Source organism: Tyto alba, unplaced genomic scaffold (assembly GCF_018691265.1).
Source record: "Tyto alba isolate M040663 unplaced genomic scaffold, T.alba_DEE_v4.0 Super-Scaffold_42, whole genome shotgun sequence".
NCBI classification, from domain to species: domain Eukaryota; kingdom Metazoa; phylum Chordata; class Aves; order Strigiformes; family Tytonidae; genus Tyto; species Tyto alba.
In genome coordinates this window covers 29,424,868-29,446,554 of record NW_024881318.1, presented here as the reverse complement: position 1 = coordinate 29,446,554, position 21,687 = coordinate 29,424,868, and the positions used below count along the sequence as shown (strand labels likewise).

The following is a 21,687-nucleotide window of genomic DNA, read 5'->3' as shown; positions in this document are numbered from 1 at the left end:
ACATGATCTGCTCTTGAAGAGAACAAAAATAAGCATACAACTTCTATAAAGATCAGCTTTATCTTGGGAATAGAACATTCTGTTTCAAATTGTTTAACTTCACTATTAGGCAAAAGCCTTAAAAAGTACATACGCAGACTAAAACTGCTTTTAAGCAGAGCACAGGGACTGACATAACACTGCTGAGAGATGTGTGTACTCATTTAGGATTTAAACCTTCTCCATTAAGCTCTATTGAAGAGCAAATGCTGAATAAATGAATGCAACTATGTTTATGTTAAAAGCCTGTTTCCCCCAGCATGTAATTAAAGGAAATGTTGTACAAAGCCAGTACTTTTGTCAAGCTCCTGTAAATGGAAAGATGGATAGCACTCAGAGAAGTGAATGCATTGCTTCATATTTAACCTTAACACTCTTGTCATTAATGGTTTGTCTAACTTGTTCTATAAAAGACAAGGTACTGCTCCATTGAAGTAAAATTAAAAAAATCAACTAAACCATGCTTTTCAGAACAGAAGATTCATTATCGTCGACTAATGTATTGGCATAAAGCAAAGTAACATCCTATCAAGTAAGGCACACATTCAATCTGCCTTTTCACCCCCCTTTATTTTTAACTCATGCTGTTTTATTGTTATAGGCAATTTGTACCACTCAGCATGACAGTGTAAACTGAATCAAGATTAATTTACATGCAAAAGAACACTTAGGAGAGCAGCATGGTAAGCAAATGTATTGTCTCGATTGCTGAGGTGGAAAAGAACCTGGAAAGAAAAAAGGGTGCTCTAATTAAGGGGCATCAAATATGATTGCTCGTGGTAGTCAAGGGCCAGAAAATAGTAAATGTCCAACCATTTAAAGAATTAGCATCTTGCTTGTTAGGAAGACAAGCTGGATATATAAATCTTAATAAAATTAGGTAAACAATTTGTTTACTTAACAAAGGTGTTTGCATTTTTTTGTTTTCTTTTGTTTTTTTTCCTAAGTGTGAATCAGGTATACACTTTTAAAAAAAATCTGATAAAATTATTTTAAAACTTGTCGGTAGGGGGGAAAAGTAGTCGGTATGCTTAAAGTAGTTTTAACCAGCTATTTTAAAAACACCTTCATAAAAATTCTGATTAATATCCAGCTATAGCAATCGCATACCACCTTTAATATTGCTTGAAACATGAGATGCTAAGAAAACTCGAGTCAGAGCACAGTACAGCAATTAATCTGGGTTAACTAACTGATACAATGAAATAACGGTACACATTTTTAATCAAAAAAGGAAATGAAATTGGAAAGATTACATTCATCGGTAACAAGTTATGTTATCTACCAGACCAGTCCTGTTCTGAACTAAGGCAAGGGGACTTTTGCTACTGATTTTTAAAAAACAGCAGAAAAGTAAAGATTTGGATACAGAGTTCTCAACAGTACCTGTCTCACTCATGCAGAATTCCTGCTACAGAAACTGGACTTTTTATGATGATGTGATGTAAAGCAGGGTATAAAATCCTAAGGCCTGAAGATCAGTAAAAATATTTAACCAGAAAGGTAAAGAGTGATTTGGGAATACCATTTTTATCCACTGATTCCAAATTGTCAATCACAACATCAACCACTAACTTAGATGGTGCTCTGGGGAATTATCTCACCCAAGGATTCCCCAGCTCAGGAGGGAAGGAAAGACGGTGTAGCAAGGCTAAGCGTATCATGCCCAGCATGTGGATAAATCCAGATTTCGAGGTTCTGCCGCTACCAGTAGATAACCTTCACAGCCATGAATATTCAATAACCTGTCTGTTCCCCTCTCCTTATGCCATCAGAAAAGAAATGGACATATACAAATGTAACAGACAATGCAAAACAGCAGACTGTAATTGAGTAAAGATGTGTAGCAATGAATTGTCTTCTACATAGCAGTATAATACCTGCTATTTCCTCTTTAGCATTCTTATTAGGTTACACATGCAATTTAGATGTAAAAATCCTTAAAACCCATACATATTCTCATTCTCCTCCAATATAATCTTGCATTTCTAATATTCTCCTCACTCCTTCACTATTTCTCACCTATTTGTTTTGGTTTCAAATAAAATAAGGCATTTCCAGGTACAAGACTTGAAACATCTTATGTCTAAAAAAAAACCTAAACAAACAAACAAACAAAAAAAAAAGGCATGGCAAGTCAAAACCAAGTTATATAAATCAGATTAATTTGGAGAATACAGACAAATTGAAGTTAAACACAAAACAGAGTAATATACACCAAGTTTTAAATTGCCCTGAATTTCTTATTGTAATTTGGATTTTTCATTTAGCAAGATCACATAGTAATTCTTCCCAAATGCTATTTGCTCCTACATCTTTGTAATAAGTACTTATGTAAAATTTAGAACTGAGACCTCTATTACCATGAATATTCTGAAACAGCTGATATCTATAAGAAAAAAGATGCAATAGAAAAGGTTTTTAAACCTGTGGTAAATTTGCCAGCATCAAGTCCTGCATCAACGAATGAATTCAGGAAGACAGAGAGAGCAATACAGAAATGCCAAGAGACCTTCATGGATTTACAAATACTTCATATAAACAAATTTTCAAATAGCTTTATTCAGAGTAGCCTTTCTGCTCTATTAAACATAGCAAACAGCTGCCAGATTTATTCAGACAAATAATCAACAACCATAGAAGTAAAATGGCAGAAGAAAAAGGAATTTTGGCAACAACTCCACAGAGGACCACAGCTATTCTCCAAGTACACTTCTTCTATGTGCTCATGGTTCTGTATGGCCAGTCAGGAGGAAAAAAAGCCCTTGGTCACAGTAAAACATACAAAAACTCTATAAAAATATCATATAGCAAGCAAATAGAAAAACAGGGAGGGGAAGAAGCACAGTAACCCGCGTTCCTTTCACTACAACCTCAGCTACAATTTTTAGAAGGGAACAGTTTAAAATAAATGTGCCACAGCCTCGTTCAATCACTCACCTTGGTTTGCTGAGCAGGTATAAAGCAGAGAGGCAGGCTTTAGCCAGCAAAGAGTAAGAACAGCAAGTAAGTATCAATTGGTTAAGAAAACAAAGCACAATCCTAACTTTTCACTGCAGCCATAAGCTTAATTGGAAATGATCTAGGCAATATTTAAACTACTTTCTTAATCATTCAAAAATACAAAAGCAAGAATTGCTCAAAAGCAATAATTAATAATACATAGCATTACTCATTGGTGTTCTTGACTGTTTGATGGATATACTGAGTTTCTGAGCCTTACACAGCAGTGAGACAGGATCCCATGGGTATATTCTCATCTCAGTGTGAAGAGATTTACACATGTAAATCCCCATACATTGAGATAGATGAGTAAACACTATTACACCTGAATACATCCAAAATGTAAATGTTCATATTTTCAAATATTCAAGAATCATATCCAAATTAAGGGTAGCAGTATGGACTATACCATTTAACAAATAGTCAAATATAAGTACAATTTTATCTAATTACTTTGTATGAAATATTCAAGTCACTAAGAGTTCTTCTGGAGGTTTGTGTCTGGACTAGCATCAGAAACTTACATTCTTTAAAGACGCAACATTAGAAGAATGCAGAAATATATAAAGCACGTCACCTTTCTAAAACAGTATTTCAACAAGAATATTTTTTTATATGAAGTGTGTAAAAGCAAAAAGATTAAAATCATCTTCAAAGTAGCTGGGAACAGGTATACTAATAATATTTAAAGGTAGCCTTGGAACAAAGACTAGTAAAAACAGATTCCAACTTTCTGCTTTACTGCTAGTGAGAAAAACATTCACAATTCATGACAGAAAGCCAAAACTCTCTGAGCCAAAAGACTGTTTCAAGGTAACTGGTGGGCTTTGTACATTTAAAGGCACACTGAAAAGCTGTCAAATACCACTGCACTCCCTTTCTGAGATATTTTAAAATTAAATCATTGGTATCAGACTGAATACTAACAGAGACTAACACAAACAGCTATACTGGAAGCACCTGCTATATACTTGGAAATTGAAAGGCACACAACCCTGTTTCATTCAAATACATTTACTGAAGCTGCTGAAATATTTCTCACCTTGCTCTTTCTTAAAGTCTTTCTCTGACATAGTGACAGGCAAAAGCAGTTCTCCAACAGGGGGCTGAATGTTAACATTGAAATGATCATCCTTTGTGCTGGGAAAAGAGAAATTACAGAGAATCAACTAAGTACTTCAACACAGATTAATATATACTTGTCAGCTCCAAATTTACTATGAAATCTATAAATAGTGTAAGAACAACCTGCATGATTTTTACCTTGTTAATCCAGAAGGCTGCTTTCTTACATTAGTGAAGCTGGTCTGTTTTCTCCAGGACAAATATAGTATTAATATAGTATGCATGCTCTTGCATTTCTGAAAATGTAACTTTTACTCAAACTGTTTATTTGTAATCTATAAGGCATCACACTCAAACTGAATGCTTGCAAAGGACAAATTATTATGCATTTCACAATTCCTTTAAAAGAACTGTTATTCACAAATTCTGTCATCAGCAACAGCTGTCCCAGAAATAAGGCTAAACATAGGAAAGGTGTAATTTCAGAAAAAAGGATATTATTATCTGAAAAAAACCCAAACAAACCAAAGAATAAATGTGGGAGTAAAAAAGAAATATCTTTGATCACTTCAATTTCACAGCATTTTGTATATTTAAACAAAAACACACAGCATACTGGCTGATGTAAAAACACACAGGAAAACTGCATAATTTGAGGGAGTTTTCGTAATGGCAGAGAGTTAAAAAAATTACTGTCAGTAGTAACATACTACTATCAAATGCTATAGATTCCTCCTTATGAAATAAATATCATACAGTGAACTTGCACTCCCTATCCATTCAATTCTCTGAATTTTCAACTATGTTGTGTTGGAGTTCTCCAACTCTACAGAAATTCAAACTACGTTCACTCTTTCATGTTTGATTCACTAACTATACTGTAAGAGATTAGGCTAGCAATTCAGGATGAGTATATCAAGCCAAAATTGCTGTTAATGCTTTGAGGCATGAGAAATTTTTATGAAAGAACTCCTTTTTTTTTTTTCCCTGATGTACCAAATAGTCAATATGTATTGACTGTTGATATGCCTCAGATATCCTACTTAAATATAATGACACAGTAATTAGAACAGAAAATATATTTAATCAATTAATATCCTTGGTATTTAAATTAACCTCAAACGTGTTACTGATTTTTTTCTAAGTCTGCAACTTCAAAATTCTGAAATAAGATAGACTGATGGAAAACACAGCACTAGATCAATAATACAAAAAACATATGGGTCTCCTTCCTAAGATGCAAGATAAGCCACCTAAAAGCATTTTATGGTCCTATTACTTAAAATTTTAATACTTACCATATCTACCCAATTTCACAAGCAAATGTATAGAAACTAGTACATTCTTATTTTCTGAAATCTAATCTGTTGTAATTATGCTTATGCATGCAATCTCAAATATGGACTTTTCAAATAAAATTCAGCATTGATGCTAACTTTGTTGAAAATGATTATTCAGTAAACACAGAGTGAAACAATCTCTTCAAACCTGGCTAGTATTTCCTTTACAAAGAATCATTTATGAAATGTTGCTTTTAAAAATTTGCTTAGCTAATAAATTCTCACTTTTTTTTTTTCCTATATTACTTTAAATACTGTCCATCTCTAAAATCATATTAAAAGAGCAATGATTGTTTGACTGGTAGGCCTGATCAAGTGCACTGTAAAATAAAAAAGTAATATTTTTTTCTTTAATTTTTCCTTTGAAAACTGATCAAGAACTCCATCAGCTAAGGAGCTCAAAGAAGTGTCTTTAATCAACTGTCTCATAGCATTTTGCTGTTTATATATGCTACTTGGACTATATGACTAAAACTTCTAATAATACCTTCATTGGTACTGTTTAACTGATAGTTCAACCAACATTATCTTTCATATTTAAGCAAGATATGCACTACATAATTCAGCATAAAACAGATAAACAATTTCGTGTACAATGATTCATGTCCTACATTTCCTGGACATGCCATTTGTATATAAACTTGACTTTTAACACCAATGATTAGATTGCTTTGAAATGCATTTAACAATCTTTTCACAGTTAGAAGGAATAAAAGCAAGGGTATGGCTTGGGTTTTATATTGCTGTAACTGCTGGAGAGGACCACTCGATACCTCTACTGTTAGCAAACATTCCACTTCCTTTTCCCATAGTGCTTAAAAATCTAATAGATATTCTTTGATAAACCATGAACTCTTCATAGTCTGAAAGCAGAAATTCTGACTGCTAGTTGTTCTTTAAACCCACTTTGTTCTTAATTTCACTTTAGCCAGCATCTGGTTTACTTTGAATTACTTTAATTTCAGCATACTTCAGTAAATTTATTTTTCAGTCAGAGAAAATAATCTTTGCTCTTATCATTCTCTATCACATACTTTATAGTCTAAATATACAGCTTTTGTTTATCAATATGCATCTCTTTTATTACATCTTTATAGTAGAGATCTAGTAATATCCAAAGTAATCTCATAGTTCCATAGAACCACAGAATAATTCAGGTTGGAAGAGATGTCTGGAAATCACCTGGTCCTACCTCCTGCTTCACCCAGTACCACCTTAGTTGACATTGCTCAGTCCTTTTAAGCTGTGAGTATCTCCAAAGATGGAGATTTCATCAGATATATAATGGATAAGTTTAATAATATAATTGAGTCTTGCAGTTCAACTACATAATTTCCCCCAATACCCAGTAAACTAATTTTCAGTGTATTTAACTTATTTATTTATACTTTTAATACTATAATTAGTATAAATTATTTTTAAACAAAAAACTGCAGAAGTGGTTTGAAGCTTGAACAGTAACATTTAAGAATCTGGCAGACAACTGGTTCAAGCTGCACTGAAACATCTTTCAGGTGGTGTTGCTCTAACCTGTCTGGAAGATCAAGCTGAACAAGCTTATCAGAAAAAAAAAGTGAAGTTTCTCAAGCCAACAAAACATAACTCTTTTTAGATTCAAAAATTAAAGAATGTATTTTCTGGTATTAGCAAGTACAATTGGTAAATTGCACCCTTAGTGGAACATGTATGCTTTACGAGAAGTCCGCAGAAGGAAGCTCTAAAAGAACCAAACAAATAGGGATGTCTGAGGACAGTACCTTGCCACCAGTTCATAAAATCTGTTTTGTATTTAATTGTGAACTTAGGGACAAATAATGTTGGATATCACGTACACCACTTTCATGATGTAATTCCAAGGATCACATGAATTTATCTTCTGATGTATCCAATTAAGATGAACAAATGAGATATGATAATGCTCCCACAGGAACACATGGAGACTTCCATCTCCATGATAAATGACACTGCAAGACTAACATTCAACCCTTTAGAAGATGCACAGTTTTAACTTTTCTTCAGATGGCTGCAGTGGGAGCAGCTAGCACCTGTCATTTGAAAGGTCCATTTCCCTTATTCCCTCTTACGGATTGGCTCCAAAGATTTCCTGGGAAAGAAGTTTTCTGCCATAACAAAAGTCTTGAGGACAATGATGGCAATATCTTCTTTAAAACTAATACAAATAATATTGTCAATTGTGAATGAATTTTTGTAAGATTCCATAATGGCAGTCTTTAAAGTCTCAATTTTCAGAGCTTTTAAAAAATTATTATTTTAATAAGAGGCCAGGAATAGTCTTCTTGCTATATTATCCTTTTTTGTTTCTCTCCTAGTAACTGCTTGACCCAGAATACATCTGTCCTGGGTTTGAGTGAGTGTTGGGGTTTTTTGGTAGCATGGGAGGGGGCTATAGGGATGGCCCCCTGTGAGAAGCTTCTCGAAGCTCCCCCAGCTCCAAGTCAGCTCCACCTCTGCACCAAAACTGAGCCAATCAACTGCGCCTCTGCGATAACGTATTTAAGAAGGGACGCGGTGAAGAGGAGTCGGACTTGTGAGGAGGAGTTGCTGCAGCTGCATGAACACCAAGGTCAGTGGAGGAACTGAGGAAGAAAGGAGGGGGGAGGTGTGCCGGAGCAGAGACCCCCCTGTACCCTGTGGTGAGACGGCAGGGTGGCCCCCCCTGACACCCATGGAGGTCTACAGTGGAGCAGACATTGATTTATGGCCAGTGTTTTTCACCTGGTTGATCAAGGTGACTATGCCCGAAGAAGGCCTGGGTCTTGTGGGAAAAGGTAGTCCCACTGTTGTAGTTCAGCGCTGGGAGGATTGCAGCATGTGGGAGTGTCCCACGCTGGAGCAGCTTGGGAAGGGCTGCAGCCCGTGGGAGGGACTCCAATTGGAGAAAGTTCATATCTCATGATGGAGCAGTGTGGGGAATGCCGTGGCCTGTGGGCGGGACTCATGTCGGAGAAAGTTTGTGGAGGACTGTCTCCTGTGAGAGGGGGACCATGGTGGAGCAAGGGGAAGAAGTTCCAGAAGCTCCCCCCACCGAAGATGGAAGAAGTGGCAGGATTGATTGCACCCCCCATTCCCTGCCCCTGCGGTGCTGGGGGGAGGAGGTAGAGATATCGGGAGCAGAGCTGAGCCCAGGAAGAAGGGAGGGGTGGGGAGAAGGTGTTCTCAAGATGTGGCAATGCTTCCCACTGTCCTACTCTGTCATGTGTTGTTAGTGTCTGTAATAAATCTATGTTCTTTTTTTCCTTCCCTTAATGAGTCTGCCTTTTGCCGATGACCATAATGGGTGATCTGCCCCTCCCAGTCCTATCTTGAACCCCAAGCCTGGCTCATTTGTCCCTTCTCGTTGCCAGAAGAGAAGGCAGAGTGAGTGGCTGCATGGTGTTTGGCTGCCAATCAGGATCAACCCACAACAACATCTAATCAAAACCAGCTCGCAATTTTTGTCTTGTATTCAAAAAAATCTCCACAGATGATAAAAAAAAGAATGGAATGGAGAAATCTGGGAGACTTTGCTCATAGTCTTGTTGAAGAAAGGAAGAGATGGCTTCCTGGTTTTACAAGAAAAAAGGCCAGGGTGATAGAACAAATGAGACTAGTTGTCCATGCCCAGCCTTGCTTTTTCCAGGTCAGTTACCTATCTTGATATAATTGCTTTCTGGAATTGGGCCAACTGACTACTTTAGAGTAATGAAGTAAAGAGAAGAGTACCAGATTGCTTGTCTTAATACACAACATCTGTAAACAACTTGGTGATCTGCTGACAAAGCACTAGGGAAGAAAACAGCAAGAAACAAGTGAAAATGCAAGTGACAGTGATGTGAAGTGAGTCCTGCATCTCCAACATCAGCTTTTAATATATTCCATAACATATTCTACTACATAATTTTAATCAGATGCTTCTGTGCAAGCATGTACACCTGAACGCATCCTTGCACTCAATACAAATTCCGACCGTTACCCAAGTGATCCTCTTCATTTACTCCTCTGCAGGTAGAATTTCTGCTTGGGAAGATTCCTACATCAATGCAGATTGAGGTAAGAGAATTTCATGCTGCAAAAAATCTCTTCCTTGGAAAACAAAATTTAGAGCAAAAGCTTTTACGATAAGGTAGAATCTGCAGACAGCAGACTGAATGAGGTTTTCAAATCTCATTCATGGAAATTACTTCATTTAGTAAAGTAGATTCTTACTGCTACACCAATCCCTTCTGCAGTAATCAGCAAAATGCTCTCTTTATACAGTCCAGGCCAGATTAGGTGAACAGACAGCTTTCTTTTCTATCAGCATAAAAACAGTAGAAAAGTATTGTACAGGGTCCCAGCTCCTCTAGTAACACTATGATGTAGGGAATGCCAATATAAAGTAACCAGTCCATGCTTGTAAAAACCTCTGCCATGTCACATAATTCTCCTGTGATCTCATTATTCTGAGCAAGAATGGAAGGCATAGAAGTTGCTTTCATTCCATTCCTCTTTCTTCTTGGGAGCTCTGATTGTACTCTTTGCACTTAAACCTTGAGAAAACAAGGGGAAGAGGTGCACGGCATAGACACATTCCCTATGTCAAGTTGTTTCAAAGAGAGCTAAACAACATCCTACATAATTTTCAAAACAATGGGGAGAAGACAGGTTCACTGTAAATTAATTTTATCTTCAAAGATGTGGTTCTTTCATGGCTTTGGGAACACCTAAGAGAAGGTGGAAAGAGGGGATGAAAAGAACAGGTAAGAAGAGGTAGGGACCCACTTCCTTCTCCAGCTCTCAACACTGTGAAGAGGACACCTTTTTCACCTTCAGTCACTCACCACAGACCTACAAGAAGCTGGAGATTTGCCTACTTGGTTTTACAAATGGAGACCAGAATCCATGTATATTTATTTATGTATATAATGTATATATGTACATAATGTACATGTATACCAAATAGGGTAAGGGCTTGTATATGTTGTAGCCCTCTGTCTCTGTAACCTTCTTTGCCTTTCTTCTCTAGGGATTCAAATGTCTTAATTCCAAGGATCCAAGGCTAAAATCTGAAATGGCAAAGCTCCCAAATCTTTGTTCAGGCATCTAAGGAAACTGATAAACTGTGAGAAAGACCTAGGAAATATCTGAAAAGTAGAGACACGCAAGATAATAAAGATAAAATAAGGGACAGTGGTAGGATCGTTAAGATGGAGATTACTAGGAGCTCAAGGATACAAGAGAAAACACACCCATGTGGAAATATATAAAATCTGACAAGGAAAAAAAAATAAAAATCCACAGTCATTGGAGTACTGCTGTCAGTCTGGAACATCAAGGATTCTTTCCAACTCTTCCTCTCCTCACTGACGCCTACCTGCCTAGCAAAAACTGAGGCCTCTTACTGGGATGGGGAATATACTAAGGCTTAACTAGGAATCAACAAGCTACTAGACTACCTTGCATGTGAGTTAGCCAATAACAAATTGCTTTACACTTCTAAGTTGTGTATTTCCTGCTTGCAGAATCTGAACAAAGTAACCCCAAAAGAAACAGTGACACACAAAAATCTTTTAAAAGACTAAGTTCCTCCATTTATTCCTCTTTAACTTTCTGCTTGAAAGGCATTATTTTGCAGAACACCAGTGTGGCTTAAGTAGTGCATCTCTGCAAGGAGATGGCACAAGAAAAATAGCAATGAAGAGGTGTTCTCTTTACGAGTGCATAGTACGAGCATCCTAACACACATTGTAAATTAATGCATTAGGCACAGTTTTCAAGTCAAGGCATTTCATGTCTTTTTAATTAGATGTGTGATCTTGGTAAGCTTTGCTTAATAAAAATAATATTTACAAGGGAGGTCTTTCAAAGCTCAGCCCTTGGAATCTGTCTCTATTACGCATTTTCTCCTTCATTGTCCTTGATTTGTACCACAAATTCAGAAAGAGATTAAATATTTTATTACTCATGTTAGTTTTTTTCTTTATACAGTTTGTATTTATTGAACCACTAGTACCACAGCACATCCCCAAGCAGAAAGGTAGTGTTTGCTATGCAAAACACACAGTCCATGATTGGCATCTAAGACCAATTGATCTACCCATTACCACTATCTCCCTACCCCCACAAGCTTTACTACAAAGCTATTGATTTAAACACTGCCGATCGGTTTCCATTTTCTGATTTTGGGCAGGCCAATTAAGAAAGTGAGTAATTGTGATTACACTGCTTCAGGATCAATTACATTTGATGCAAGACAAAGTGCTCCTCTTAGAACAACGTAAAGAAAATGATTATGATCAGGAACACGTTACTGATGAACATGCTCCTAAGAAAAATGCAAAATAACTGACAAGGTCTTTCATAAAGATATGTTAGCAGGAAATACGAGAATATCGACACCTTTGTGTGCACAGTATTTCAACTACATTTTGACAAGCTTCTACAAGTCATTATTTCTCCTGGATAGAAGCTTTTTAAGAAGTATGACAAGTTAAAAAGGCTGCAGTTGAGTTCTCCAAGACACCATCCCAAAAACATCACACTGCACAATTTCTTCAACGATATTGAACATCAGTAGGATTTTGAACAACACATGTTTTTAACAGTAAAATATCAAATTTAATAAAAAGAACATTTAATCTATTTTTATACTATTTCTAAGAACTAGCATCAAAGACACAAGGCCCTATCAATTAACAAAGGAACAAAGTAAGCAATTCATATTCTTAATTTAATTTTAAACTCAGCTTGAGCTTTGTCATTGGACTCACATTGTCCAAATCATTAAAATGAATACACCACTGAGGTCTGAGGCAAATCTATTTACAGTGATGTTACTCATAGTCTGGTCGGTATTCAGGAATATTGATCTGTCTTGTTTGTCTAATAGGAAAATAATAAACAATTACTAGGCAATGTTGGAGAAAGTAATCAGTTTTTATATATCACTAATACAGCAGACCTCCCAAAACATAAAGGTGATGATCTGCATAAAATCAATGTGTTATGCTACATTGCTTATCCTCATCACTGCTAAGATTCTTAGCAATAAATGGTGTAAGTTTGGAATCAGATCATTAATATACTGAAAATTTGTACTTGAAAAAAAAAAATCTGCTCTTTTAAAAAATATAACGTTCCTGCTTGATAGGTGGTTGGAACTAGATAATCTATCTTTAAGGTCTCTTCCAACCCAAACCATTCTATGATAAACTGAGCATATTTTGTTTAAAAACCCCAAAATATACTTAGGGAAAGGAAGTCTATCATTTTGAAGCAATTATGAAATTGCATTGCCTAGAAGGGAACTTCCCAAACAAATGTAGCATTAGGCAATAGTCCAAAGCTGTTTCCAAATTCCAGCAAACAGCATACAGACCAGCTACAGCAACATGATGTGCATAAACTACATGCTGCAGACATCTTGCTGGAGGTACTATCTTTAAAATGACTACACATGAGAATCCATTGAACAGGAAAAGGTATGAGGAGTGGAAAAAAAAAAAAAAAATAGTAAAACGTCCTTGCCCTGAGAACAAGAAATCTTATTTTAGCAGCGGTTCTTTTGGAGTCACTTGGGCCCACCTTTATTACTAAGATTTCCCCACTATCTTTTATAACCTGTAAGTTGCACAAGCTGTGCTCAGGAGTAGTACACTAAAATTTCTACAGTATTCAATAAAGTGTTACAGAAATTTCTCAGAAGGCTTCCTCTAAACCGGAACACAGCAATACGAATGCCTATTCCATGTTCTTTTTTGTGCAGAACACAGAAAGTAGTGCTTCTTGCAACATAATAGGTCAAAAAGCACTAAAAATACGTAAAAAAATAAAAGATTGCACAGATCTATTTAGTGACTTTGCACAGTCTCAAAGGCTATATAAGCCTGAACATCTTTTAAAAGAAGGTGTCTACATTTCCCCCATCCACTCATTCCTAATGTTTGGACACTGCTATTACAAATTTTCCCTTGTTTCAAATGCTAGTTTGCAACAGAGTTCCCACTGGGTGAAGAGGTTCCCTGCTAGCCTAGAATGCAACAGAAACTCATACAAAGGAGTATCTTGAATGTGCCAATAAAGAGCATAAAAAGCATTATCAAGTATATAGGACAAAATCTAGTTGGCCAGCCAGCTAGTTGTTTTCATTCTCTCTCTAATAATTTAAAAGAATCTATAGCATGAGGAATAAGCTTCTTGGGCCAGCAAATTTTGGGGTTGGTTTCATGCAGTCATGTTACATAGATCACAAACGGTCATAATAAACACTCAAGGTAGTAAAATTGCTCACACTATGTGCTTTTTTGACTTGCAATTTCTTACAAGGAAGAACAAACATGAAACACTCCAGCAGACTAGTCAGACCTGAGTGCTCTCTTCAAGGTGGTGTTATTAAGAAGAATCTCAAGAAGAGAGGGAAAAAATAAAAATAAAGTTCAGGAACAGATAAATAATTCTAAATTGGAAGAGGAGTTCATGCTTCTGCTTGGTATCGTTTACACCAAGGGTAAAACAGGAACTCTTAGACAACCTGTCAGAGAGTTTTTGAACTTACACATGTGATTTCACATCTAGGTTAGAGCTTACCATCAAATCTGTTTTTAGAATCAAGTGCTAAAAAATTCTGGAATACTGAAGAAAACTGATAATCCTTGTAACAGTGAAACCCAACAGTAATTATGCCTTATTTCTCTAAAAACATCCTGGGTGTACATCATGTTGTGAACTGTTATTCAATTCTTTAATTATTTAATAAACAGCAAGTCTGCTGCTACCAAGTAAACTTCCAATATACACTACTTCCACCTTCTTAGAGCAAAAAGTTACCCTCCCTCCCCAAGAACTCACCATAACTGGAAACTGGCCATCTGAGTAGAATCACAGAAGTCAATACCCATTGAAACGGTAATGGATCCTGCAGGCTCAAGGCACTCTACATAAAAACATTTTGAACAGGTAAAGTACACGTGCAAAGCAAGAGAAGACATCAGATTCAAACACCCAAACTTCACATAATGAGAAAACCTGTATTAAAAAAAGCAAGCTCCATAAAAAAGAGCCAATATGTGTAGTTTTATTTCAAGTAGGTATCACCCAAGTGTCACACTTTCATGTTTAAATGTCTTGGATCCTCACTCCCTTCGGTTAGTGCCCTACATCCCCACTGTCGACAAAGATTTGTATTAGAAAAGCTAGAGAAATTATTTATAGAAAAAATATATTGAAGTTACATCCTTTAACTTGTGTACAGATCCAGCACCGAGATTTCATTTTCAACATCACTCATTTGCAAATTTAGTTAATAAATAATAAAAGACAACAAATACTAATAAAATTTAAAATAATACACGCATAATGGAAAAAGACATGAATTTGAAATATTTCATAATCAGTTCGTGGCTTACTTATTTCTCAATATTTTGCGTGCATTAGTTATGGGTGGGAGCAGAAAGATTATGAACCCAGAATGGAAGATAATTTTGTGCTTTACACGCAGTGCAGACTGAGGCACTTCTCAAATTAAGGTGCCAATAGACACACTCATTCTTAGTTTCTTGACTATGTCACTATACAGTTTCTTCAATGTTTTACAGACAAGGCTTTGTTTTGGTAGGAAGAAAAGCTCCTTCTTTATGTAAGTAGAGGTATTAAAAATAAGTATTGGAGCAACTTGACTTGTCAAGATTACAAGAAAGAAAACCTAAAAGCACACTTAGAAGAGAAAAATTAAAATATAAATGATTTGGCAGGCAGAAAAACGTCTAATTTCCAGTTTATTTGTTAATATTCTGATGCTTTCCAGGAACTGAGGAGTAGGAGGCTGCTCCATGACAAAAGGAAACAAGATTTAACTCTACCAAGATTAAGTTCTGAAAAATATGGAAAAAATAGAGGTGATGCAGTTAGGCAAAGACTAAAATAATGATAGGGAATGAACAGAAAATAAAGTATTTCAAGAAGTCTGCTGAAAGCACCAAAAGGTTACAGGCTGCATCTCAAATTCAGATTAAACTTTACCAAAGTCTTTGAGCTTAATGTTTTCAAACTGGGTTTCAAAGGCATCTAGCCAATGACAATATACTGTGCACAGGGACTTAGGTGAAGTAAGTTGGCCCATTTCTACAGGCAAAATCAGGACAATTGCCAACAGTAATTGCAGTGATGGAGGCAAAACTAGACTTATACTCCAGCAGGAATACCTGTCTACACTGACACTTCTTCTGTTGGTTCCGCTGGGCAAATTATAGGATGTGTTTTCCAAAAACTGGAAACACAAAAGGCAGGAAGAAGAACAGGGCATATAAACTAAGTTTTAGATAAAGTGACAAAGAATACAGAAAGTTTACATTCAAACAAGAAAAGCAACATTTTTGGAAGGAACTATAGATGATACACAGCTTATTTTCTGCAGAAGAAACCAACAGCTTCACAGGATAGATACCACAATAATGTCTTTCCTGGGGAAATAAACATTTTAAAGGGTAGGACTGTCTTGTGAACTCAAGAAACCTGAGGTTGGTAACTTATTAATTCCATATTTTTTCATGTTTTTTTTGCATGAGAGAAGTAAATGCTACTCTTCACTGACTGTTACTGTGAGTACAGTGTCTCCTGATCTGATTTATAGTATTATTAGTTTTTCACTTGTAGGCTTTTGTAACTTATTTTTTTAAAGTGTTTAAAGGGCAGGACATAAAATTAGGCTGATGGTGAAAACTAACTTGAAATTAGAACTCTGCACTGGACTTCTTATCTTGAAGAATAAACACCAAATAGTTCACTTAATATAAAAATTAATCTCTCTTCTAAAAGTAACTATCTTGCCATTATCAAAATGCAAATGGTTCCAAAATTTTAACTCTGAAATAAACTGTACCATTATACAATTGCTTTTGTAGCTATTTGGTGTAAATCAGTATAGCCTTTTCAATGTTAAAAAAATAAGTATTTCAATAGCATACAGCAATTTAATACCAAATAACTTTTTAACTACTGAAAACAAAGAATACTCTTTACTTCACTGTTGTACTTTCAGAACTTGTTTCTATATTCTTCTAATGTGATATAGATTCACATAATAATGTAGCTCATTGAAGGAGAAGAAATACAACTAAAGTATGGGAGCTTCTGTCAGAAAGGAGCATGTCTGTCCTTTCCACTTATATAATGAAATAGAGACACTTCTGGTTCCTTCTGCCTACACCACAATATCCTAAAGCAAAGAACTGCAGAGAAAAGAAAACCGGTTGTGGGTACAGGTACCACATTTGAATAAAAGTTGCTATGATCTGAGTTCTTCCTCAGGTTTTCTACTCTTTTCCACTATCAGAAATTAAAAAAAAAAAACATCCCAATCAGAAGTAGAAAGCAAAACAATTTAGGTTAGGTCTGACTACAGCATTGCTTTCTGTCCAGTCTAAGAAGCCACACTTTGTGGAAATACGGTAGATGCAAACTAGACTAAAGCATAACACTTCCACTCCACTGCCAAAAGCTCACAAGGAAAACAATGAGACTGCTCTGAGCCACCAAAATAAATAATAGATCTACAAATATTTTTTAACCCTTGGAAATAAAATAATTATGAATATATAAATCAAAATCTCATTCCTAATATTAGCCCATTATAGCCATTCTGGACTAAGGCTGTACAAGAACAAAGTTTGTGGGGAGACAGAAAAATTTTATTATATCAGCTGGAATTGAGATAATATAATTGATATTTGAACAAGCAGGTAAGCCTTCAGGCATGGCAGTTCTGATCTAAGGAGTTATTTTCAAAGTCAGATACAAGTAGGGGAAAACTGTATTAAATTTCTGTTATAACTAGATTATCTAATAAAATATAGTTGCATGAGTGTGTATGTATACATACACACATATGTCTACGTGTGTATACACACATATATATGAGTATACATATGACTATGCAAAATCACTTTCCTGTATTTGGAATTTTGCAAAAGATGAAGACTCTGTATTTTTAAATACAGGATACAATTACCTATTGGATTAAACTCATGCATCCTCATGCCTGGGGGTAATTTCTTCTCCTTGATGTGAATATTCTCTATCTTCTGATCTGTTGTATTTGTTACTGTCACTTGCACAGATACCATATGATCATCAAAAATGCCTGGCTGTCTTGAGAAGTGATAATGAGCTGCTAATCCTTTTCCACTCATTCGATGAAGCAGCTCATGTGTTTTTGTTGGCACAGAGACTTGGGTAGTGACCTGTCAAGTACAAAACAACAGTTGGTGAATGTTGTATGCAAAGAACAGATAAAATGACAGTTGAATATTGCACTTTTCACTCAGCTAGAGTGCCTGCTTTCTAGTGAACTAGAAACATGTAAGGACATAAGCAAATCCATAAACAAATTACAGTGATAGATATCAGATAACAGACTCTAAAAATAACATTTCTGGTGCTGAGAAACTGCAGCTGTAATTTTGTTGTTGACTCACTTTTCATTATAAATCTGTTTTCAATATTTTAACTCTTAGCCACTAAATTATCAGAGTTTTTTTTAAGAGTTTCAGTTAAAATAATTATGTTGATTCCAACATAATCTCTTTCCATTCTGCGCATCAGAACCCAAGGGTGGCCCCAAGCCCGTTGCATACTGTCAAAGTATAATGATAAATTGTGTTCTCATTTTCTTGTTAAAACCACAAGAAATGTTGCTTAACAATTACACCAGTCAAACACCAAAACCACAGTTGTATAGAGCAGAAGGATGTTGCCACTTTTTTAATAGTCTTGCTTCTACAAGCAAGGAGAAAAATCCCAAGGATGTTTGGGTCCATTCTATCCTGAAAAAGTAGCATGAATAAAAGATATTCTGTGTGCAAACAAATTCCCAGAAGATACTGCTGATAAGGAAATCTGTAATCATGAGCTCAAAAGTAAGAAATATGCAGAAAATTGCAAAGTGAATTTGAATTCTTTAAACAAGTTTTACGGAAAGGCTAGGAAATTACATGAAAAGTAACACCACACAAACAGAATACAGAGGTTGAAAAAGCCAAATGCTTAGCATAAAAATCCCATTTGTATGGTCAATGCACTGTGAGCTACTGAACTTTATAATCTGTTAGATACATCTGTTTACCTGTTTCCACTGATGAGTGTCCATCTTCTCTTGCTCTACTCATAGCCCTGAATGTGTAACTAAGTGGAAGAGACACCTGCAAATAGCAGAATGTTCAAGACTCCAAGCAGCTAAGCAATAAGAACAGGCTTTTATCTTGCCTTCTCTACAAAACTCTTTTCAGATTGACAGATTTTCCTGACCGCCACATTTAACACTGAGTGGCTGATCTGAAGACCTAGTGAACACTTCCAGTAATATGAGAAGCTGGTAAAAGATGGGATTTAAACCCACAAGGTGGAACAGAAATGGGAGAGTTTCTGGAAAACATAAGGCTGCAAAGAATCCTGCTGAAAAACTTAAGAAGTTAGCGAGCATGTAATAAACTTGACTTTCATTTCTGAGCACCAGTTTCTGAGCTGAAAAGCCAGGCTAGTAAAATCCATCACCTCAAACGAAATCTGTAGAGATTAACTAAATGTTTAGAAGTTTGAGCACTGCATTTAAGAAAGCTGAAGAAAACTACATGAGGAACTAAGTGAGTGTGTATTCAGAGGTGGCTTTGGAAGGTACATTAATTTTCACACGTCATGCTGAATGAAGAGAAAATAATGAAGGAACAAAGGCACAAGGTTTCCCAACCCCTCAAAACTCAAACACTATGTGTCTGTAATTAGAATAACACATACAGGATGTGATCAAGCAAAGTCCTCTCCAAAAACTTCCATATCAGATTTCACTTTCAACTTCTAATGTTGTGTTTCTTTCTCTAATACAAAAAAACTCTGGTATCAGTTTTTATAGAAATAAATTCATGATCAACCAGTAATCTTCAGTGTGAAGACTAAAGGTAGTTTCAAAATACATCTGAACAGGGGAAACCCCACAACCACAACTCTGAATTTGTACAACTTATTAATACTGTTAATGTAAATTGGTGAAGTTCAGATATCTTCTTCCCTGTAAAAAGATAATGTAATATTCTCAGGGACAACATTTTTAGTTTTCCTATAAGATCAGAAGAAAATACAGCTGTTTGCAAAAGAATACATAGCCAAATATTTAAATTTCTGTCCCGCTTCAAATAGTAGTAGCAATACCACCTGAAGAATACAGGCACCATATTTTTAAACAGAGACAATTTTTTCAGTCCAATTACTGATCTCTGACAAGCATCAAAACATCTAATACTTTTGTCCAAGAACATAATTCAGTAAAATTTTACAAAACCCCTAATGACCAGGTATCTTTTACTCCATTGCCATTTTATGTGCATAAAAAGTAACCCTAATCTTATCATATGTATCTTATTATTTTAGAAATATAATTTAAAGACAACTCCTGTGACATCACACAACCAGATTTCTGGTTAATACAAAATGAATGGAAAACATATGAATTGTATGGACCTTCACAGTTCCTCAAAATTCAAACCAACTTTGAACAGAAGAAAAAAACTTTCCTAATAGATTAATACTCTTAAATTATTAATTTAATAGATTAATACTGACAAGGTCAAACTCAGAAACCAACTCAGCTGTCAGGAATTAAGAAAGAAGGCACTTCCAGTGATAAGTATCTTCTTAATAATAATGAACAAAACTTAAGTTTTGAGATGTAATTTAAATCTTATTTTTAAGTTTATGCTTAGCCTTTTAGTATTTAATTCAATTTGAGCTGGACATGCATAACAGAAAAGTTATTTCATGAAATGGTTCATCCATTTTTCAATAACAAGCTAAAGAAACATGTTTTATTCATGTTAAAATAAGTATTTTGAAGTACACTAGCTTCTCTGTGTTAACGTATAGCTGATTTTACTAATATTATTTATTAATAAGAATGAAAACATAGAAAGTTGGTAGTCAGAAGTCCAACATGTAGATACATATGCATACACGTCAGTAAAAATCCCTCACTATACTTAAATTGTAACACTGACTCAAATTTTACTGAATACTTTCTGTGATTTCTAAAGATTTTGATCTATGTCCCTTTAAGCATTACTGTTCGTGTTTCAATCATAATCTCACTCATAAGCTTATTCACTTTTATTTTCAATGCTGTACCATACAGAGCAACAGACATGCAAAGGACAGTCAGAATAATGACATTATGTTTAAACCATCTTCCTTCCTGTAGAACATTAATTTTCAGTTGCATTTAACGTGGCAGTACTAGAAATAAATAAAATGTATATATGCTGAACAAAGGAATTTAGTACTGGAAAATGAGAATTCTCAAGTCCTCTACTTGCTAGCAAGGGTTTAGAGCTGGCAAAGGTTGGTGTGACTGTAATGCAGTCTATTTAACAGCTGCCTCAGTCTGGTAAAAACTTTTTTGTTTTAATTCTAAAATTTTTAATCCATATAATTGTAATACTTAAAGAAACCCATAGGGCAGATACCTGCAAACATTCTGGGGTTAAAATAATCCTCTACTCAGTTAACAGAACAAGAAACATCTAGTAACCAGGAGACAATCCTCTACAAATCTTACACAGCATATGTTTAAATAATAGAAGTCGTTTGTGTACCTTTGGATGGTTTATGAAAATAACCAATCAATTCTGCAGACACAACATTATTTCTAAAGGAAATCTATGGGACTCATGATGCCTGCAGATACACAGAGACAAACCACACATATTTTATCAGTTTATTACAGTAAGCAAATAAGCGTGGAATGAGAGTGCACATAACTGTCTACTTAACGCTTACTGAAACATTTATAAGAGCTGTTATCTCCCTAATAACAGACAGACAGTGTGCAATTTTAGAGAGGAGAAAAGCTTCATATTTTTTAACACTTCACTAAAAAGTAACTGAAGAGTGTAAAATGAAAAATACTCTGTGCAGTTAGCTGGTAATGGACCATATTATCAACTCAAGTTAGATTTATAGGATACAAACTAGTCACTAATAGTTATTTTATGACATAGCGTGTCTGCTTTTTTTTGGGTGAAGATTATTAAGATTAAACTTATTAAGATTAAACTTGCAAAACTTTTTTTTTTTTTATATACAGCTGTTTAGAATGACAGAAATAATAATAAAAAAGATACAGACTGTCCTCCCACCCCATTTTGACTGAAAGACACCACAAATTAAAAGTCAGTGTAAAGGACTCCACAGTGGTATCACAACGGAGCATTGTATTGGTACA

At 35.4% G+C, this 21,687-nt stretch overlaps 1 protein-coding gene across 4 annotated transcripts in view; it reads right to left on the bottom strand.

Annotated features, from left to right (window-relative positions):
* Positions 1 to 21,687, bottom strand: part of AP3B1 (adaptor related protein complex 3 subunit beta 1) — a 160,730-nt gene that overhangs the window by 14,658 nt on the left and 124,385 nt on the right. For 3 of the 4 annotated variants that reach the window (XM_042804698.1, XM_033009138.2, XM_042804699.1), the window contains 3 exons: positions 17,431 to 17,662; positions 14,274 to 14,358; positions 4,085 to 4,182 (listed from right to left, as the gene is read on the bottom strand). In XM_042804698.1, coding sequence (XP_042660632.1) covers positions 4,085 to 4,182; positions 14,274 to 14,358; positions 17,431 to 17,662 — 415 coding nt within the window. Of the gene's footprint in view, positions 1 to 2,979; positions 3,017 to 4,084; positions 4,183 to 14,273; positions 14,359 to 17,430; positions 17,663 to 21,687 lie in introns of all 4 variants that reach the window. The other variant, XM_042804700.1, reaches the window with a different exon arrangement.